Source organism: Clytia hemisphaerica, unplaced genomic scaffold, assembly GCF_902728285.1.
Source record: "Clytia hemisphaerica strain Z4C2 unplaced genomic scaffold, Clytia hemisphaerica genome assembly, whole genome shotgun sequence".
Taxonomy (NCBI): domain Eukaryota; kingdom Metazoa; phylum Cnidaria; class Hydrozoa; order Leptothecata; family Clytiidae; genus Clytia; species Clytia hemisphaerica.
In genome coordinates this window covers 1,020,276-1,043,130 of record NW_027104146.1, presented here as the reverse complement: position 1 = coordinate 1,043,130, position 22,855 = coordinate 1,020,276, and the positions used below count along the sequence as shown (strand labels likewise).

The following is a 22,855-nucleotide window of genomic DNA, read 5'->3' as shown; positions in this document are numbered from 1 at the left end:
ATCGACTCTAGCATTCGACCATACCTCATTGGTCGGTATCTTTAGCAATGTTTTTGCAAAACTTGAACCTGGATTTATTTATAACCAATGTGCCTACAAGAAACGTGTGGACTTTATAGGTAACGACTTTGTGTAAATAATACTAAAGAGAAAATATTATATACTTTATTTAAAGATTTATAAAAAATGAAGAATACTACCCATCTTAACCCGTACATGCATTCGTTGTTACATCGTTTTGCCTTGAAGAAAGATATCTTATTCAGGATATTTCATGACGTAATGTTTACACGCGGATATCCCTATTTAAACAACTGTTCGTTAAAATGCGCCACTACTGGCAAAAACCGGGGTATTCTCGTTTAAAACACTACGTCGTGGATTACCTAGTCATGATTCGCTGATCAAAACTATCTTGCATGGTTTAGTTCAAGATTTCATTCAAGGATAGTTGTCCTAAGATTCGGTAAGAATCTTGAATCGATGTAACGCTGATCAAAACTATCTCGCGTGGTTAAGTTAAAGATTTCATCCAAGGATAGTTGTTCTAAGATTCGGTAAGAATCTTGAATCGCTGTAACAGACAAGAATCTTATTAGCATCTTACAAAAGAATCTTATCAGATCTTTAAAGATCTTAAAGGATCTTGGCACGTTCGTAGTAAGAAACTGAACAAGAACTACCAAAGTTTCTTGATAAGATCTTATCAAGAACTTATCAAGAATTTTTACCAGGGTAATGGCACCTTAAAGATGGATGAAAATGGATTCGTTTTTAAGCTGCCATTATGTAACCTGATAACAGCTGTTCATAATTTTCTTACGCGCACGGTAAACCTCTAAAGGCGCTTGAAAATTATACATCTGAGATTGTATGTTTTCACCCATCCCTTTAGAGCTTCAGCGTGGTGGGCAGAAAACAATCACAATCTGATCTCAGGTTACCATTATGGAATTTGCATTTAAGGTCACATGGTTTTTTTTGTTTTTTTGGAAGCACTAATTGGGTACTTCAAGAAAATTAATAAAAACCCATGTGATCTTAGTTGCAAATTGAAAAAATGGCTCTTAAAGTTGTAATAAAGAAAATGGCAGAAAAAGTTAAATTTTTGATTGGCTGTAAATCCGCCTTATGGATTTTGGCGACCTGAAATTTTGGGATTCTGAGTTTTTCACTTTTCTACTATCAAAATTGTCAAAAACTGCCTGGTTCTTACAGAAAATGGCTCTTAAACCTTTCATAAATTGAGCCGACCTGCCTAAACTATACCGTTTCCCATATCTATATATTAATAACCGTAGTCTGTATGTCACTTTGTTTGTTTGTGTGTCACTTTCGTTTTCGCAAGCAATGTTTTGTTCTTTTAAAAGATGACTTTTGCTTCTTGCTCAACAAATGTGTTAAATCAGATTCGCCCCGTTTTAAAAATCAGGGGGGTAAGTTTTCTTGAAAAATCAAATCTTTTCCGTATTCACCCGCACAAGTTGAACACCCGTCCCCTCTAAAATGATTTTGATTGGTTCTTAGAAAAACTTAAAAACATGATAGGGGGTCATATTGGACTTTATTCTAATGGGGTTTGCTGACTGCATCCACCAAGATGCGGAACAACACAACACCCGTCACAACTGTGCTAATTTCTTATTTTCATAATTTACATTCCTTCACTTTCATTTAATTTTTGCTGGAGCTGGCTGGATTAACTAAAAGTTAACTAATAACCTTCGCCTTGATAGAGAGAATTGGGAACGGTTTTGGAGAAAAAAATCACTGGCGTACCAGGTCAAAATTAAGTGTTTCTTCGAGCTATGTTCAAAGTATGAGTATGTTATTATTTGTTTTTATATCCTAGGTAGCTCATGTTAGCAGGCCAGATAATATGTGTATTATAAATTTTACTCTGTCATGTGCAGAGTAAAAATCCTTCCCAAAAATGAGCCAAGATAATCGAAATGTCCTGATTGATGATGATGAAGGGGGGCCTGCTGAGAGGGGTAGAAGAACTGCTGCTGAAAATGCGCGTAGGAGAAGGACAATAGAAACACCTCAGGAAGCTCAACAGCGAAGAGCAAGGAATGCTCAAAGAATGAGAACTGTGCGTGCTAATGAAAATGAACAGCAGACTCAGCAGCGCAGACAAGTTGAATTAGAGCGAGCTAGGGACAGGCGTGCAAATGAAAATGAGCAGCAGACGCAGGAGCGCAGACAAGTTGAATTAGAGCGAGCTAGGGAGAGGCGTGCAAATGAAAATGAGCAGCAGACGCAGGAGCGCAGACAAGTTGAATTAGAGCAAGCTATAGACAGGCTTGCAAATGAAAATGAAGGACAACAGCATAGGCGAAGGAGTATTAATGCTCAAATTCAAAGGAATAGGCGCGCAAATGAAAATATTGAGCAAGGGCGTCAAAGGAGGCAAGCAAATGTAGAGCGAAACAGAAATATTCGTGGAAACGAAAATGAGGTATAGATTGCACATAGGCGTAGAGGGGATAATGCCCGGCACCGCAGACCAAGACGCTTGAATTTAGCTCACATTGGTAACCCTCTTCCTGATGAACACTATTTAGGAGCTTTTAACCATGTTTGTGAGTTTTGTGGGGCCTTGAAATTTGAAAAAGAAGATGAATTCAAGTGTTGCTCTAAAGGCAAACTCAACGCCCGTAAGGCGCGGGCGGTAAAATTGCGTGTTTTTCGATGTTTTAAATTTAGGGTCTTTTGACAATCTGTATCATAAATGTTGTGTTTCACAGAGTTCTCAAAACCCTTTTGTTTTGTGATTTAACCTTTTCTTAAATGAAAAATGCTTGTTTATAGGACTGAAACACTTATCAAGTGCGAAAAAACGTTGTTCTAGCGAGTATATTTTTAGACGGTTTTTGGCGTTTAGCATAAACTTTTTTGCCTAACGCATGTCCATATTATTGTATTTCTAGGTCGGCAAGACCTTTCTGCATAGTGATCAGCCCTGTCAGATGGTTCATTTTCCTCAAAAGTGCTGTTATTTGTAAAAAATATCCCTTAAAACCCCCTTGTTTGCACTTTCAGTGCCCATATCAGCCTGTTAAAAGGTCACTGCGACATGTGACAGGGCAGGAAATTGTAGCAAATTTATCTGCCTTTCGATAAAAATAATAATATTGGAAGGTTTCCAGTGGGAAGAACGTGCATTTTTCATTCTAGCACAGACACCCCTAAACAAAGCATCCGTGGGCTGGTTGCAAGGCGGCGGACCTGTGTTGGGCGTATTTTACAGACCGGAATTTTATGTTTTTGAACTTCGAAAATTTTGAAGCGGGGAGGCGGGAAAATTTTTTATTCACTGAAAAATGGCTGCCAAGGCTGTTTTGCCTTTTTTGGTCTGGAGCAGTTTTAAGTGTTTGATGGTATATTCCAGCTGATTTGATTGTAATTTTATCACCCTGATCCTGTTTGGTAATTATCTATGATTGGTCTGTTTTCATAATCATTTGGAGAATAACTGAAGAAATGGACATGTAAGTAAAGGTACAGAACAACAACAACAAATCAAAGGTAAAAACATAATTATTTATTCTATGATGTTTTTAACACTTATTGCCTATTCCAAGCCTATTCTAAAATCTTGAGTATTGATATTGATCATCATAGACAAACGAGCCTACTCCCTTAAAATCCTGATAGACCTTTTGCACATCCTTTTGCTAAATTAGGTTAAAATTAAAAACTCAAGTCTCTATGTTTAGACATATCGCTGTTTTGCATGGCATTCCACTTGCTACACTAAGATTCTCCTTACCTCTCTGGAATTGTTCTGCTATTGAAAAAGATTTGTTTGTTTGTGTGTAGGAAAATCGTGTGCTTACTTACAGAACTGCCCAACTGTTTTTTTCCCTTGAAACCGGCATGGGATCTTAGTGCGGGAACTGGAATAAAAAAAAACAACGTTGAACCATATCTGATGTGAGACCATTATTACAAGCCCTCTATACCAGACCTGATCAAACAAACTAGTCGGACCAATCGAACAATCAAACTAACTGAACTTCATCGAACGATTAAAGTTTGATTAAAAAAATTATTATAAACCATAAAAAACATTCAAAAGGGACCATTCAAAAAGTATGTACGTTCTGAGTGAGGGGGAGGGGGGTACCACCAAAAGCGTCTGAAAGCGTACGGGGAGGGGGATATAAAATAGAAAGGGACGTACGCTTTAACATTTTTCAATACAACAAAATTTCAGTCAAAGTTTGGTTAGATCTTCTGATTATATCATCAACAAAGACAAACAGAAGTTGAACATGTTTTAATTTTTCTCAAAATCCCCTACAGTAATTTACCTTTGTATAGACTTTTTATATGACCTCAATTTTTTTTCGAGGGGGGAGGATCATTTCAAAAGCGTACGTACACGTAGGGGTGTAGTAATGCCAAAGCGTACGAGAGCGTACAAGGGGGGAGGGGGTGGTCAATATTTTCACCAATTTAGTTAGTTTGTACGTACTTTTTGAATAGTCCCAAAGAGTCTGGTAAAAGTCCTTTTGATTGAGAATTTTTTTTTCAGTGTATTTCCAAAGTTTCCATTTTTTCAAAACCTTTTTCTAATCTTGGCGCACTTGTTTTTACTACATCAAGCGACCGTAGTACAGTGGTAGAGCATCCAGATACGGTTCGCAAGGTTGTGGGTTCAACCCCCAGCCGGGTCATACCAAAGATTTCCAAAATGGTACTTGATGCCTCTCTGCTTGATGCTCAGCAATTATAAGAGAAGGATCAAGGGTAAGTGGAGCAATCCAGGGAGAAAGAGTGGCGCCCTCCCCTCCTTTCGGGTAGATAGCTATCGAAAGAGGAGCCTTCGGGTCGCCTCCGACTGCGGTCGCAGACTTTTTTTTTTCTTTTTTTTACTACATCAGTATCATCAGACCTTTCAATCAAAACAAAACCTTTAAGAAAAGGAAAATTAGTTGACATTTTAGGGGAAAATAGAAAAATGTAGTCTTTCTGGAAACCAGCCGGGTGAAAATTTTTTCTGACCCGGCCGCAGACCATCGTAAAGAAAATCAAGTTGACCGTTCATCGTAAAGAAAATCAAGTTGACCGTTCAAGCTATAAGTTAGATATTCCCACTTGTAAATCAAGTTTTGTTTGTTAGTATATAGTTATTACATTAGTATTCAGGGCTTACTTCATACTGTTCAGTGCTGCAAATAAGGAAATTTCAGTTGGCCGGTAATTTTTCGAGTGTAACGAGCAGGGGGTCTGGTGGAACCATCTTAGAAAATGTTGTAGTATGTGATGACTTAGATTGGTTAAACACCTATTTTAGTTTGAAAACTGTTCCTCTTTTAATTAGAAGCGCTATTAAGTATTTATCTAAGCCTCTAATCTTCAAATTTTAACCGGACAAAATGAAAAACTGAGCCTCAGAATGACCGGTAGAAACTACAAAATGACCGGTAATTACCGGTCACCGGCTGTTATTTGCAGCACTGCTGTTTGTACATAAAAGTTATCTAAAGTTCTATTTCAATGATCTTATTAAGTTATCAAAAAATAGCAAAAAGAACATGCATTCCGGAAACGCTACATTTTTTTATTTTCGCTTTATCACTAAAACATTTATGCTTTAGTTGACCATCAATATTATGTTCTGTTTGGATGATAAAACTTCTTCATATTCTGTCAGTTGGTCGGTCTATAGTAAATTTTGTTGAATTTAAAGACCTAGTAAATCCTGATAAATAAAGTCAGATTTTTTTCCAGGGAGCTTCATAGTTTTCTTAAAAGGTGTCATTTTCTAGGAGGAGCATTTTAACTTACTTAGAGAATAGCTGTTATATTCTTCCAAGAGCATAATATTTCTAGAGAACATATATACATTTTCCAGGAGTCCCATTTTTCCCCCAGAACAGATTATATAATCCAGGAGAGCCCAGGATACAGAACAGATAGTTTTTTTCCAGGAGAAAGGGACCTCAAGAACAGATATTTCATACTTCCTAGCTGGTGGCTGCTCTTGTAAGGGTCTTGATGAAAATTTTGATTAACAGTCTTTTGCCCTAGCATGGATAGGTCTTTAATGCTCAAGTCTGCTCAAGTACCCATTTCTGAAATTTCCCTCCAAAAATTGAAAAATCTTTGCTTTTTAATTGTTCGGTGTCTATGTAATAATGACACTATGTTTTTTTTACAGTATGGCTTCAAAATCAAAAAGTGTCAGTGATCCATTCAGTTGTGGCTTCATAAAAGTTATTTTGTTTGAACTGAGCATATCAACCCAGTTAAAAGGCAAGAAACATTCAGTTGAAGATGTCAGCGAAAAATTGAAAAAGAACTTTAGTGAATTTTTGGCACTCTTTGAAGTTTGTGATCTTGATGTTGATTACCTGTGGTATCGTAAAAACGAAGATCGTGCAAAAAAATTTATGCAAAATTTGAACAGGAGAAAAGGCAGAGAAATTAAGGAAATAGTGACAAGTCATTTTGGGAAAGACAGCTGGGTAAAGATGAGGGATGATGAAAGAAAGATGCACGGTATTTCGTTTTGTAAGGGGTGCAACAACAAACACAAAAAGTTTTTGGGTAAGTTGTACACCAGGATACCAGGAGATAAAGTTACCCATCAAAAAGTTTTGAAGGCTGGTTTGATCAGCATGGAGAAAGAAGCTTCAAATGCTGCACAGGAAGCACTTACAGTGATCAACCAGGAGTTCCAGGAGAAATACAACACAAGTTTTGAGGCCACTCTAGTCAGAATGAAAAAATTAGAAGACTCCAAGAGCAGACAGCAACAATCTAGAAGTGTGAAGAAAGAAACTGAAAAAGCTTGGAAGGAGACAGCTGTTTTGAGGTCAGTTTATTGAGGTTATTAGGAAAATGCTAATTACAATGGATTTTAAGATTTTAAGGTTTATAATTGAACGGATTAAAATTTGCTCAAGTTAATGAGAATTAGAGTTTTGGAAATTTTTAAATGTCACACAAGTATTGATATCTTTAAATATCATTATATACCATTTTATATAGCCCTGAGAAAACATGTTGACCAAATCATTTTCAAAAGCTTTGAGATTTGATTCTTTACAGTCCTCACGTTGGATTTCTATTGTTAAAAGTAAAAATATTTATTTCCGAAAACGAATATATCAGTTTTCGAAAAAAAGTCAATAAAGTTAGGGTTTTCTCCAAGGACTATAAAAGTACATGAGTGTCATTTATTTAATCTTAATCTAAAAAAATGTTCCATAGTACATATGGTGGTACCAATTCACTAAGTTCGAGAGCTGATGTTCGGATGACAAATGGGTTTGAAAGTTATCCGGCAGCATGTTCACGTACAGCTTTGAATGAGACGAAAATTGCCAAAGGTTTAAAACGGGCTCGCAACCACGTCGGTAATCTTGATAGTTACACTTGTGATTTTGATGGATGCGTTGAAGAGGTTTGATTAAACTTACGTTCTTGTGCTCACACAACTTTTGTAAGGATAGAACCAGTATTTGTAATATGGCAAGAAAAATACCCAGTCGAAAATATCAGTTAAGCATGCTTGATAGCCTTTGAACCCGAAAGAAATTACTATGGGCTTGTATCGTCGGATTTCGACACTTAAGCCCATTACTTTCAATACTAGCCGTATAGTGAAAAAGCACACTAGCACACATTGTCACACTAGTAGGGCATTTTCCAGGCCTTCGAAAGTGACCGGGCGTGCGTGTAAGAGTAAGAGCGGTGATGATTTCGATGTCTAGTTCATCAGCATGTACTCTTTTTTCTTTAAATAGCTTAAATCCCTACCAGCCGGATCAAAACTCGACCTCCACAATATGGCAAGAAAATATGAAATGAAGAATAGTAGCGGTAAAACATTTTCTGTAACGTTCTCTATGCATTTAGAAACAGAACATTTACTTTGATAAAAAATTGTGCACTGTGTTCCTAACTAACATTTATAATGTTCTTACATTCTTACCAAATACAAAAAATTTTTTGGTACATTTTATTCCCTTCCCAATTCAAAACTTGCTTCCTACTTATTTTTCTTTAGGTAAATTCCCTGATAATGGAGGGCAAGTGTTGGAAGAATATTTTGAACATGAAGATATTGATATATCTGGTTTTGAAAGACGCGGTGGTGGTAAAAAGATAAGGAAGGCAAAGTTACGGTATATATCACCAACTGAATTAAGCTCAATATTTGATTAGGGTTTCAATTTAACACAAAAATAACCAATTCTTTTAGATACAAATCACAAATTTCTGTGAGCCCCATTGTAGGTTTTAACAAAATACTTTTTTCAGCCTCACTTAATTATAATTTTAGATAGCGTATGTTCAATAAAAAAACAGAAAGCCAATACTAAAATGATACTTTTATAGATTGCCCGACGATGTATCGATTCCAGTTGCACCCTCCAATAAAGAAGTGAAAGAAGACCTTGACAAAATGATAGAGGATGTAAGTACCTCTTTTAGTATAGACTAGAGACCTGATGATTTATTAAAAAAATAAACCTGGTATCATTTTATTCCTCAAAGTGTTAAAAATGTAATTTCTGCAGTACACTTGTACACGGGCTTGTTAGAAGCAGATGCATTGTGTCCTGGTTCCTGTGTCTTGGTTAAATATTTTTTTTTTATTTTTTTTACAGGGTCGTTACGCTGCCGGGGAAATGATTGTTCCGCAAACGTTCGAAATCATGACAATGGATGGCGATGAAATCAAAATCAAAACCTTTGAAGTATCAGGTCAGTTGAAAAAGATAAATGATATTTGTGTATTTATAAAAACTCTCTCTCTCTTTCTCTCCCTCGCCCTCTTCCCTGTTTTCAAAAATAGCTTTTATCTTTCCTTAAAGGACGAAAATTTCCAATCGATTGGGTCAAAGAAGAGATGAATAAAGCACATCGAAATTTTTTCCGCTTGAAACCAGACGAATTTTACGAATCGTTGTCCGACGAAACGAGAACGAACGAATTTGAAAGAATGCAAGAACAAATTGGAAGTGTCGATCAGCTGAAAATTCTTCAAAGACAACGCACCATCGCTTGTTGGCACGATGGATCTCCTATCTCAAATGCATCTCATCTGCTTGTTATGTTTTGTGCTATTTACGATCCGGCGATATTCTTGAAAGACGACGAGTACTTTAAAGAGACAGGTAGAGTTACAGTTTAGATTATATTTACCATTTACATATTAACATGCTGCGTGAGCTATTGAATCCAAATATGCTCCGTGAAATATACTTACTGAAATCAAATAAAATTGTTATAATTCATTCTTAAATTTCCATCCCGCTAACTTCAACTCCCCCACAAAGGTCTAAAAAGCAACTGGGTATTTCGACAGTTTAAAGTCTAAAACTATGCTAACATCAGAAAGTTTTCCCGTTAAGCCATTTGTGAGGTTGGAATTAAAATTCTCGAATCAGCAAGATTTGTTTTGCTGACAAAAAACTTTCATGGAAAGGGCTTTTTTTGGGACAAAGGATTTTTTTCGTAGAAAAAACAAACCGCATAGGGTATGGTCTTGTAAGCGAAGATTTTGGGATGAAATTCCATTTGAGCACTTTGAAGAAATATTTTAGCGGATTCGCCTCGGAAAAAGTAAACGATACCTTATCGGGGAAAACTTCGTCGGGGAAAAGGGACGAAACTTTGGCCAAGTGGTAGTCTAGCAAGCTAGACGACTAATTTATACATAGTAGAAATAAAGCAAAAAGTAATGAATGGAACAATTTTAGTCTAATTTTATACAAACTAAATCCCGTATCATTATCATTAGATTTGGTATTATTAGTATTACACGACTCTAGTCTAGCCAAGTGGCGAATCTTTTTCCCCGACGAAAATTTTCCCCAGCCTTAATGCGTTGTTTACCAATTACCAGCAAGTGACGAATATTTTTCCCCGACGAAGTTTTCCCCGATAAGGTACCTGAGATGTCGCATTCGTACTTTCGTATTTTAAAATTTTTGAAGGTATGAAATATCATTTTGTGGGAATTAGTGAAAGGAACTTTATGATATTTTTCAAAAGAAAACCTTCAGCGATTCGTTGCCGAATTTTTTTTTTGAAATTCTTTCTCGGAAAGTTCAACGGAAAATAATTCCAGCAGGATGGGCTGAAAAAATTTCCTCGCCTGTGTTACCAAAAAATACAAGAAGCATAAGAAATTTTAAAAGAGTGATTTACTTTTTTAAGGAGAAGAGACATCTGTCCAAGCTGAAGTAGAGATGCCAATTCCCTATATTTTGGCTCGCTGCCCATCTAGTGGACAACAGTTAATGTATAGCGATGTTCGACTCAAAGACGTAATGGCTTGGAACAAGCATGATTGCAAAGTTCTTGGAGTCAATATTGTCGATCGTATAAGATTTTTCAAAGGTACATCCTGAAGCTTTGTTACCTTTACGCGTTTACAAATTCTCGAAGATTCTTTATAAGGCAGTTCATCCCAGCTGAAAGCCTAAAAATTAAAATGGGATTTCCAAACATTTCAAACATTGCAGTCTTAAGATTCGTGCTGCATTTAAAATGATTGTGATTGATTTAATCTACTTGTAGTGGAAGAAATTTTGGCGGTTAGCTTGAAAAATTTGGCGGATGAAGGACATTTTTGTCCAATAAAAACGCCATTAAGGAAAAATCTGCTTGATAGCCTGAAATAGCACACATTTCTTTCTGTTTTAGGAGATGCTCCTGCTTGCCAAGTTGAAGCAGGTCATCAGAAAGGTGGTCACTACTTTTGCTGGTCGTGTGATGTCAAAGCTGATAGAAATACTGACATCGGGCATACACTTCAAGCAAAACATCAGACATTACAGGATCGGATTGATGTTTTGATTGCGACCAGGTAGTTTTATAAATTTATTCAAAACCTGTAGTCCGAAACCCGAGTTGAGTTAGTACCAATGCAGTATAAGCCCGAAGGGCTAGAATCGAATCTCTTTGGTGGGATTTAAAGCCAACAAATCCTACCGAAGTTGCGCGGCCCGCCTGTTTTTTACACAAATGACAGATTGTAACTAAAATTTACCGCAAAATTTCGAATTTTACACAAATGACAGATTGAAACTAAAATTTACCGCAAAATTTCGGAAAGAATATCACACGAAAACAAAAGAATTGCTAGATTCAATCTGTCGTCAATGATATATTCAAGGATTCACATTTTCTTGCCTGGGAAAGGTTAGAGATTAGATTCTAGCCCTTCGGGCTTATCACAGGAAAAAATTAGCAGATCACAAGTTTGTGAAACGTCGTTTCCAGCCCTTAAAAATCGGATTTTCAAAATTTAGTTTGTGAAATAAAGTTTGGGATATTGTGAACATTGGGTTTTCTTATTTCACATTGAAGTTTTCTTTTCACAAGGTCATCGTGAATTTGATTTTCACAATGATAGATCTAATTTTCACAATGTTTAAAAACATAGGTTGTAAAGTTCCATTTCACAAGTTTGTTAATTGTATACGTCATAACTTGGGATATTGACAATCACAAGGTAAAATAGCATAGGAACTAACTGTTCTGATACCAAGTTTGGGAATATCAATTTCCGACCCCAAAGACATTTTCTTAGTTCTGATTTGGGATTTCTCAAATCCTGGGTATTTTTTAGTTAAAAAGATTTATTTTCACAAGCTTAAGAAAAATAGGTTGTAAAAACCCATTTCACAAGTTTGTTAATTGTATATACCACAATATCTTTGGGATATTGAAAATCACAATATAAAATAGCATAGGAACTAATTATTCTGATACCAAGTTTGGAAAAGTCAATTTCCGACCCCAGAGACATTTTCTTTGGTCTGATTTGGGATTTCTCGAATCCTGGGAATGTTTTATTCTTTGCTATGACAAATCTTTTAATTTAGTCTTTGCAATGTAAAAATTGTTTTCACAAGTTTCAAAAATAGGCTTGTTAAATTCCATTTCACAAGGTTAAGTTATGTGGTTACCATAGATTGGGATATTGAAAATAACGATGCAAAATAACATGGATTCACTCTAATTAGACACCCGATTCGGAAAAATTCATTTCTGTATCTCTCCTATAGCCTAATTTGGGATTTCCGAATGTTTTATGATCTAATATTATATCCAACTTTTACAATGAAAAAATATACATATATGTACAATGACGAAAAATGATAAAAATGAAGAAATAACTTAGTAAATGCCACAGATATCTGTAAAGCCCGAAGGGCTAGATTTGCAGCTTTGTTCAAAAAGTGAAGCTCATCTTTGGAAGGATTTCCTACCAGAGTCACGTGACTAAAATATGCAATTTCACCGGCTTGAGAGATGTGAAATAGCGTTTGCCACCTAACTTTTTTGATATCGCGCTCCGAAAACAATCAAAATGCTAGATCCTATCCATCGGCACGAAATTTAAAAAGTCAAATTTTAGCTTCACTTTTTTTTGCTGGAGAAAGCTTAAAGCTGCAAATCTAGCCCTTCGGGCTTAGATATCTGTGGTAAATGCAATTACTAGAGTTTGAACTCGTGCAAAATTCTAAAAACATAAAAAAAAAAAGTAATTACTTTCAAAAAACATCCATAACATTATCATTAGTTTTGTTCTCAGCATGTAAGGCAAAGATAATTATTCTAATGTTACATTAATAAAATCAAGCAACCTGGATGTGTGAAATGGTTTGGTTTAAGTGCAGCTTTGGTTTAGGGTCAGACTTTGAAATAGTATGTTTTTGATATATAAAATACAGTAAAACTGTATTGAAATAATGTGTATTTTTGATACCGAAACATTACGTCATTACTCAAAAGAGTATACTCTTAAAAGTAATGAACAGCGTTAAGATCTGGCGGGAGGTATTCCTTCGGGAACCGTAAAGACAGCCATCGACGAACACGTAGCCCAGCTGGATTTCAACCTGCTACGTGAAGACTGACCGCGAGTGCTTAACCGACCGAGGGCAAGTGAAGTTGAAAACTTGCTTAAATGACTTGCTGTGAAGGAAAAAACACGGTCAACCTCCACCTCGCACGTGACTTGTTTTTCGTCACGTTCAAGCGTTTACCTGTTAGTTTTCAAGTATACTTGGCTAACCAGAATCGTAACTTAATTAAACTCGGTTTAAAAAATGCTGACCAAAAGTAGCATAAAGCCCTTTCGAAAAATTCCTCATAAATTGTCATAAGTACATTGACTTGAAGTGATAATCGTAATATCCATAATCAAAAGAACAAATGAATAAGGTGGACTAAAGTCACAGCTCAAACGACTCAATATCGATCATTGGAATTCCACCAGAATCTCTACGATAAAGAGGGATATTACGACTATCCAAAATTTTATCATACAAAAAGAAACTGCTAAAACCAAACACACCCTATTAAAGAAATCCCAAAAAAATAAAAATAAAACGAGACTTCACCGATGAAAATTGACGTATTTACAAAACTCCATGGTGAAATTCATTAGCTTAGTCGGCAGTACGGTTTTGATCTATTGTCCATTGATACACTGCGAAAATCCAAATATTCCAAATAATTTTCCTGGAGAGCTTGATCGACCAGTTTAACGTTCGTTACTGAAATTGAACCGATGAAGACGACAACTGGATTGTTACTTCCATAACATAGGATTCGCCACCTTCCAAACTAGGTACAAGCTGTGAAAAGTAGAAAAAGTAATGAGTTTTGGTACAACAGTCCAGTTATTGTGGCTCAAGCAGAGTCCAGTATACTACGACTACGTAGTCGTTCGAGTTATGGGGTGTTCGAGTTTTAGAGAAGAAAAACAGCCTAATGTTCGAGTGATACATTGTGAGACATCAGGAGACATTCGAGTTATGGAGAGTCGACCTGGTCGACTGTAATAGTATACTAGAACTAATAAATACGAAAAAGACACTCAGTTTGAAATCAGCAGGCGACCTTTTTTTCCGTTGTGTTCTGAGAGTATGTTTCAGCTAGAAATTTTGATATGTTCTGATAAGATCTTCGAAAATTAATCAGCTAGAAATAATGGTGTGTTCTGACGAGACAGGGGTATAACCAAGGTCACCAAACGTGCTCTTATTGTCTTGGTAACCCTAGAAAGAACACATCTTTTAAGTAGATAGGGGGTATAATATAGATAATAATTATTTGATATTGTTGCCTGGTAACCCTAGAAAGTTTCAGAACACATTTTTCGTGGAAAAAATCAAATATCTTACAAGTATATCAAAAAGTTTAGGGAGACAAATAGTGCGATAAAAGTTTCCTAGAAATCAGAACAACACATCATTTATTTGTATAAGAAAATCGAAGTTCATAACATGTGGTCTCCTAGAAGATAAGAACACATATTTCTAAAAAATCTCTCCGCCGGCTGCATATGTCAACCTATACTATTTTCAGCTACAAAACAATATAAATACTTGGATTTGTTTGATAAATTACAAGTTGACTTACTTTGTTGAGTTGAAGTGTTGCTTTTTGATAGCCAGCAGTATCTTGCACTTTATTTCTTGCTTGATTCCGATATTTTTTAAGTTTTGAAAGAAAACGAATTTTCGCGCTATCAAAAATACAACTGTAAAACTGTGAAAAAGTCTTCCATATAAGGAAATTTGCAAACATGGAATAACGGACAAAATCAACGCGAAAGAAAGCAAATTGTTCTCTTCAATACTTATGTGTGGGAAAGGTGTAGAGGTGTGAAAAATACTTGTGTGTGATTTACACATTTCTATTGCAAAGGAAACAATGGAAAGATAAATTAAACATCACAAGAAATATAAACTTCTTTATCGGTAAGTTTTATTACTTTGATTTCAATTTTATGGATTTTAAAATTGAAAAAGAATTTTTTCCATACCAAATTTGATAGCAAAATTTCATTTCATAAGATTTTTATAGGAAAAATATATAAAGAGAGAAATTTTCGATTACGTAATGAAAATCTACTCCAATCAGCTTTTAAGATTCAAAATGAATCTGTCCAATCAGCTTTCATTGCTAGATTTTCAAATTCTGTTCATTATTCGTTGATATTTTCTTTCCATACAATATTTTTGTTGGGGTAACAGCATGGAGGGGAGTTTTTTTGATAGAATAAATTTGAAATAAGTTTCATTTTTATCATTAATTTTTATTTTGCTCTTTAGATTAGATAATTACCGTAAAAATTCAGCAAATTACTATTATGGAAACAAAGAAAGACGCCAAAACGACATCATTGGCTCGCAATATCTTGGTGGGAAAAGAAATTTGGTTGTATCGATATTTTCAGTTCCTTGATGAGAATTATACAAATTACTAGCTAATTATCAAATTAATAGCTAATGTTATTGACTGAAGACAATGTAAAAATCGACAAGATGACTGAGATGACGTAGTAAACCACCGACTTACAGAGAAAGCAAAAATTAATGGAGAGTGGAAGTTATGTCAGTTGCTGAACGATACTGAACTACAGGAGCTATTCATGGATTCATCTTTTCCTAAAGGTTCTCTGTGGATGTCGTTAAAAATTTTAAATCTATGTAAACGCGTAAAACACGTAAATGGTTGGGATATATTTTCTGGACATGTATTAAAATTGCTCAAGACTGTATTTGTTACTTTATTTTAATAAAATCGTTCTTCAATATAATTGTATTTTAGATATTATAGAAACAAGCAAGAGACCTATATTCACATTGCATTTCAAACGTGCTTTAAAGTAGAACCCAGATCCACTTTCGACCAACAAGCTAAGTTCTACATTGGGAAGCGCTTTTTTACAAAGTTTGGGAAGAGTAAAATCTAGAACCATTTTCGACCATTCCCTAATTTAAACAGTTTCAGGGCAAGTTTGGATAAGCTAAGTTCTGCATTGGGAAGTGCTTTTTTACAAAGTTTGGGAAAAGTTAAATCCAGATCCATTTTCGACCATTCCTTAATTCAAACAGTTTCAGGACAAGTTTGGATAAGCTAAGTTCTACATTGGGAAGTGCTTTTATACAAAGTTTGGGAAAAGTTAAATCTAGATCCATTTTCGACCATACCCTAATTCAAACACAATTCCAAATATGGGGGAAAACGTAATATTTTATTGGGAAATGATGTTTCACAAAGTTTGGTAAACGTAACATCTGGACCCGTTTTTGCTGGTTCCCAGCGTCAATCTAGGCTAACAAAAGGTCTGGACAAAAATAAATCGGTTAGGTTTTTGTCATTTTTGGATTGTGAAACTGTGACTCACAAGCTCCAGAAATTAAAATTCCCAACCAGGGTATCCGAATATCCGCATCCAGATTTAAAGTTTGTGAAATTGCATTTGACAACCTTGTGAAGAGTTGCAGGATCCCAACCTTGTGATTAGTTTGGGAAACCCACCTATTCCCAAATCTGGAAACGACATTTCACAAAGCTTGTGATCTATTAATTTTTCCTGTGTATACTTCATTGGTCTCCCTTGAGAAATTAAATGGTTTTTTATCAGTAGAAAGTAGTTTTAATAAAATACGCTGGGAGTTAATTTCAATAATTGACAATAATTTCAAAACGAGGCAAGGGATGTTCGTGACGTACTCTCGGGTACCTAATAGCCGTCCTCTCCCGCTAATTAATTTTCACCCAGGACATTCTTATTCCAACCCCCCCTGCTTATAATTTTTGGGAAAATGTTTTTGAAAGTTCCCCTCCTTCGTCCTAATTCTACTGTATTAGCCCTTCTTTTCAAAAATTTTCCACCAAGGACATGTAACCCTGTTCTTATTGTACCAAAGAAAAGATATCTTTCAATAAAACTGTACATCGTTTATTATTCACTTCTAAATTACAAATTCTTAATATTTATTATAGCCATGGAAGGAGGTGCGTTGCCAATAAATCCATCGATGTCCTTGAGAGAATGAAAGTGAATGCAGTCGTTCGCGATTTGATGGATCGAGATGTTCAGTTGTACGGTGATGAGAAAGCAGATGATTATCGGAAAATGCTAGCCGAAGCCTATCATGGAATCCACCATCTTCCATTTTTGCTGTATGGAAGCAAACAAACAAAGCTCGCTGCGGTCGGACTTGAGGATTACGAAGTGTTAGGTTTTGAGCCCCTTCATGGAATCAGTGGCCATATCAAAAACATATATCTGGAGATTCCAAAACACCTGAAAGATAATGAAAAGGATTTATTCGATAGGGCAGTGAAGGCATCCTTCGGATCAAAACAAGTCAAACGAGCTAAAGATTATCGTCAAAGTCTGATTGATGTCATACAGTTGGTGAAAACAAAAATTGAACCTGATTTCTTAGAATTAATGAAACAAATTGCTGAAATCCAAGAAATCGCCTACGCTGACGATAAAGACCGTGACATAGTGAAAATTTTACGATTTCACAACGTTACATTCATGCATGGTCAGTATACAGAATACTCTAGCTTTATGGTTTCCCTGTTCTAATGTTTCTAAGTTTTTTCAAAGTGACGTTAAAATAAGAAAATAATAATAACATAGGTTTGCAAGAGTCCCTTTATTTACTTTTAGCTATGTTGATGAAGAAATTGATGCCGATCGGTAAAAAATTGACTACGAGAAAACTCTACGGTCAATACGAACACAATATTGTGAGAGAGGCTGCGATCCAGTATCGTTTGGTAGCGCTTACATCTTGCAATACGGAAAATGAGGAAAGAGCGTTTACCTTTTTCAAGGACGTATCCAAAAAGTGCACAAACCATCTTCCTGACAATGTCATCAAGACTTGCTTGACCAGATGGCAAGTTCGAAAGGATTGGAAAGAGCACCTTGGATCTAAAATAAGCACAGGCAAAAATTCAATCAGTGAACATGGTCAAAAACTGAAAGAGGAAAGAACTAACACTGTTGTCCCTTTTGATTTAATCAAGGATAACGTGTCAGATTGGCAGGCCCATCTGGAGAGAATCAGCGATTTCCTTGAATGTGACGTTTGGGAGGAAAAACGCAATGGTATTGAATTTTTCGATTTGTCAAAAGCCCACCACAAAACCTATCCATCGATCCATCATTTCAGAAGCTCCTCCACAGAAAAAGAACACAAGTGAGTATTTGAAAAAATCAGAAATAGTGAAAAATAATCTAGTCTTAGTCTTACTCTACTAATCAACTCTAATATAAATGATGGGCAACAACAAACAATGCCATTTTAATGAGTTTTTGCGACTGCACCCACCCTCAATCAAAAAGTCTACCAAGATTGGAATTATCAATAAATCAGGCTATATTTTCTATTAATTAGGTATCTTGCAGATAAATGGAGCAAATTGGAGGACAGAAAACTACCTGCATTCTTAAGGTTGGAAGAAGATGGAAAGAAGAGAATAGTCTCGAGCTTAAACAAGCCCAATCCATATGAAGGGAAAGATTTGGTAAAAAAATGAATTTTCTCAAGTTTCATCCTAGTAGTCAAACTGAACATACACTTATATAGCTGAGATCGACAAAATCGAATTCCTGTGAAAATAACCCTTTGAAATGTCAACCAAACTAATTCCCCTGAAAAATATATTATTTGCCTAAATTTATCCTTATAGTCAAAGAAAGCAAGGAACAAGCAAACGTCAGTAAGCAACATAAACACGACAAAGAAGGCAAGCAAGAAACAAGCGGGGAACAAAAATTCTAGGGCTAAACGTGGACTGTTCAAATTTGCTGATGTCTCAGAATCAAAAGAAAACGGTACAACATTGACATTTGATTTTTCCTCCCAAAGCCCATCAAAGAGTAGTCACTCACTGTAATTCCCATAGAATGGCTCTTAAAATACCTGTAAAAGGAATATCAAATTTCTTACCTTTTAGACCAAACATCAATGGAAATGGATTCTTCTGAATGTTGCGAGAGCCGTGATAAGATCGAAACATCACCTGAGAAAGGAGGTAAAGAATTAAGTTTCAAGTGTAGAGGTAGATCTTAACAGGTGGAAAGTAATATTGCATATGTGCTGAAATATCATTTTATTCATGAAGCTTTCAATTCAAAGACATATTTTCAAGTCGTAACTTCTTACCTTAGGACAAAGAACGATGGAAGTTGATCTCACTGGAAGTAATGAAAACAGTAACAATACTGAAATATCACCTGAAAAATCAAGTGAGTGTGAATGACAGATGTAACATTATATTTCCTCTATGCCTAATAAGAGAAAAAGCAAAGTAACTTTACAATTAAAATTTACATTTACAGAAAAACAATCACCGTTTTCACAAAGATCTATGTTTACATCAAAACAACTCAACAAGACGCCTACAACTCCATTCAACAAACTGACTCTATCCACACCAAATATGAGTTGTATCAAAGGTATCCTAAGAATGCTTTTATTCTCGGTTTATAAAGCAGAAATTTTATTTCAGAAAGAGAAATTATTTTAAATAACCAAATCCTGAGTGCAAAAGACTGAAGTTTCAGCTAAATTTCTAAAGTTACATCAACAATAGCAAAATCACATACCTTTAGATAAGAAGTCCCAGGAGCCAGTGTGCGGCGTGTGGCATCCACCTTCAATTTCCAAGCCATGTTACAAAAGCATGTGTAAGTCTAGAAACATTTAATCAATAGTTTAAAAACAGTACTGACATATTTTAAATTTCTATCAAACAATTGGCCATTGTTTATAAAAACGCATAATTTTTGTATTGTGTAATTTCATAAAGGAAAAAGTTTGCAAACTGTAAAAATGTCACATTGAATTTTTACCTTTACAGCATCAACTCCTGTGCCAAGGGCATCCTGCTCGTCACAATCCGACTCATCGATTCCTTGTGCGTCCAAATCAGCTATACAAGGTAAAAGAAACTTATAGGAAGGGAAAATGGGGAGTTTATTTGGATGATATATGAATTACAACAATTACTTTAACAATGCTTGAATAATCCCTCTACCCAGTAAATGAAAAAAACGGTTCAAAATAATAACATACAATAAAATTTTATTTACCCTATTCCAGGTGATGATGCTTTTGATAAATCAGCAGAAACACTAACGTTGATGAACAATTCAGCAGCTGCTCAATCTAACATCGAAACATCACAGCAATCCCTAAGAGGTATAGTAATCACATTATATATAAACCTTTAAAAAGGCCCAGGCTAAATAGGGTTGGGAGGAATGTATGCCTTCATCAGATGCAGTTCAGAATCCTTATTAATCAATATCAATTATAATTTAATAGGTTCCAAAAATCCAAAATCAAAGAAAAAGACCAAAGAAAGTAAGTAAATACCAAATGTTCACTTATATTAAAATTTTCAAGCGAAATATTATATAATAATAATAATAATAATTTATTTACAACCACCCATAGATATAGCTCTTTGCTTACAGGGTAAAGTTTTTGGCATTGTTGATGTTAAACAGGTTAGGGTATAAAAAATGGGGAAAAAGAAAATCTATTTGGGATCAAATTATTATAATGTATAGATTTGCACGAACTTAAACAAAGGGTTTTAGAGGTCCTTCAATTGTTTCAATTTTAGGGCTCCTATCCATAACAAAGAGCAGTGAAGAATCAAAAACTGTGCAACTTTTGAAAATACTGTTCCCCGATGAGGATCTTATCAACAAATTTGCTGATGTAAGAAAAAAATTTCAAGCTGATCAGAGCTCGTACAAAGAAGAATACGGTCAAATATGTGCCAAAGTTCAAGTGAAGTTGAATTTGCTTGAAATGAATCTTACTGGAGTACTTCAAAAGCCAACATCAAGAGAAAACAAGGATGATAGCGAATTGAAATTGAAGTACACAAGGTGTTTACAAAAGTGTCTTTAGTATTTTTATTTTATTTTTTTATAAACTTTTGTAAATAGTTCTAAATATTATTTATTATATTTAGTAATTCTTTCATCTGGTTTGTACAACAATCAAGAATCAACACAATATCTCAGATATCACTTTTTAAGTGATATTCATTTTCTTTTACTTGAATTTTATCAAATTAACAAGCAAGATATTTTCTTATGCTACAAAGACAAGACAAGATAATAAATTTCTATAATTTTTTTATGAACATATATACATGATATCATTTAGTTATTTAACTTTCCTAGTTCCATTTGTAATTTCCAACTTGAATTAATTATTTCAAATCAGCATGATTTGCAGAATAAATCAATAGCATTTAAATTATTATTTAAAAATATGAGGCAATAGAAATTCTTAAATTTAATTTCTAATTGATTTTGTAACCTTAGAACAAGATAGAGAGAAAAGATTTATGAAATCAAAATACAGTGATGTCCTTCAGTAGTATATATAGCATTTTCCAACTGCTTGGAGGCCCAATGATGTGATAAGTAAAATTAACTAAAATCATTACATAACGAAAATATTTTGGCGTTGAAAGGTTTAAGTTTATAAAAATGTTCAATTAAGTTCAATTTTTTGAGTATTCGATTAAAGTTTCACGACCAAACATAGTCAAACATTAATAATAAAATAATGAACCGGTTAGTGAGGGCTGTACTGAGAAATATTGCCTGTAACGAACGAGCTTGCAAGGCAAAAGCGAAAGCAAAAGGAGATCAAAAAGCGAAAAGGAAAGCGAAAAGAGATCAAAAATTGTTATATTTCTGACGTCAGAAGTAAAAATTGAGAGAAATTATGTCAACACATTGTTCATTTTCCTTTGAAAAAGTGACGTCACAATGAATTTTCCTAACGACGGGCAGCTTTGGACGGTGTAGGCCCTTCGTCATGCAAAAAGAACCAATTGCGTTGCGCAAAAAGCTGTGTAGACCGTTTTGAAAAAGTAACTGGTTAACAATCAGGCAATAAAGTTTGATTAAGTTTGGTTAAAAACAGTTTGATTGGTTTGATTAATTACACCTGGACTTTAAAATAACAATCTGAATTGAATTGAATTTGACTCCACAATCAGCCACAAATTGATAATTTATAATTGATACAAAACATCCATCAATTTATTGATGGCATCTATATCAATTGCATTGATTGGATCAATAGCAATTGATAGCTAATCAAGGTACAAAATTATATCTATAATAGACGGGTTTCAATGTTATGATTTTGTATGGGTGCACTGATGTGGGTGCTGGTGGGTGGGCAATTGTGCTTGATTATTGCCAGACGGTGTCAATCGAACGAATCGAACGCCGAATCAATTGAACGCAATCGAACACAATCGAAAAAATAATTGCGATTCGATTGTCGAACGCAATCGAATCGCAATCGAATATTACCCAGAATTTGCCGTTCGATTGCTTCGATTACGTTCAATTGTATTCGATTGCGTTCGATTGTATTCGATTATGTTTGATTGCGTTCGATTGATTCAATTGTATTCTATTTTATTCATTCTAGTACGGTTACTTACTTAGCGTCCACGCTAAAAAGAGCTTAAAGGAGTGATCAAATTTAATTTAATCGCAATCAAACTTATCGAAAATAATCATAATCGAAGATCAATCGAAGGTAATTTACAATCAATCGAACCAATTAAACATAGGTTGACTATCAATTGAACCAATCGAACGTTACTTGAACGCAATCGAACACAATCGAATATTACCCAAGAATCGGCCGTTCGATTGAGATTCGTTTGCGTTCGGCAATCGAATCGCAATCATTCGATCGCGTTCGATTGCGTTCGATTGCGATTTCCGTTCGAAGTTGTTCGATTGACACCGTCTGGTAATTGTAGGCAAATGACTTAAAATTTATATGGAGGCGAGGAAAAATCAATAAAATTTTTGATAACTACCAGTCATCCCTTCAAAATTTATGAATACAGCCAGACGGTGTCAATCGAACAACTTTGAAAAAAATTGTAATCGAACACGATCGAATAATTGTGATTTGTTTGTTGAACGTAATCGAATCTCAACTGAACGGTGGATTGATTGGGTAATGTTCGATTGTTTGGGTTTGATTGCGTT

General features: G+C 35.1%; 2 protein-coding genes across 2 annotated transcripts; both read left to right on the top strand.

Moving 5' to 3' along the window:
* The first annotated feature begins 7,767 nt into the window (after window positions 1–7,767).
* Window positions 7,768–18,875, top strand: LOC136813936 (uncharacterized). The gene is made up of 12 exons (XM_067070450.1): window positions 7,768–7,839; window positions 8,027–8,144; window positions 8,359–8,437; window positions 8,631–8,727; window positions 8,838–9,140; window positions 10,186–10,368; window positions 10,675–10,837; window positions 16,783–17,336; window positions 17,465–17,999; window positions 18,198–18,327; window positions 18,493–18,637; window positions 18,760–18,875. Exons 1-12 carry the CDS (start codon window positions 7,806–7,808, stop codon window positions 18,873–18,875), a joined length of 2,457 nt encoding a protein of 818 aa, XP_066926551.1. The 5' UTR covers window positions 7,768–7,805.
* A 613-nt stretch (window positions 18,876–19,488) lies between these two features.
* On the top strand, window positions 19,489–20,729 carry LOC136813935 (uncharacterized). The gene is made up of 5 exons (XM_067070449.1): window positions 19,489–19,492; window positions 19,666–19,746; window positions 19,908–20,006; window positions 20,133–20,171; window positions 20,437–20,729. The coding sequence occupies exons 1-5, from the start codon at window positions 19,489–19,491 to the stop codon at window positions 20,727–20,729; spliced, it is 516 nt and encodes a 171-aa protein (XP_066926550.1).
* Window positions 20,730–22,855: the final 2,126 nt, after the last annotated feature.

Excerpts from the sequence above, each read along its gene's own strand:
- LOC136813936 (XM_067070450.1), top strand. The coding sequence starts at position 7,806 with ATGGCAAGAAAATATGAAATGAAGAATAGTAGCG. Across the intron at positions 7,840-8,026 it reads TGAAATGAAGAATAGTAGCG|GTAAATTCCCTGATAATGGA; the intron begins GTAAAACATTTT and ends ATTTTTCTTTAG. Across the intron at positions 9,141-10,185 it reads CGAGTACTTTAAAGAGACAG|GAGAAGAGACATCTGTCCAA; the intron begins GTAGAGTTACAG and ends TACTTTTTTAAG.
- LOC136813935 (XM_067070449.1), top strand. Across the intron at positions 20,007-20,132 it reads ATCACAGCAATCCCTAAGAG|GTTCCAAAAATCCAAAATCA; the intron begins GTATAGTAATCA and ends ATAATTTAATAG. Across the intron at positions 20,172-20,436 it reads AAAGAAAAAGACCAAAGAAA|GGCTCCTATCCATAACAAAG; the intron begins GTAAGTAAATAC and ends TTTCAATTTTAG.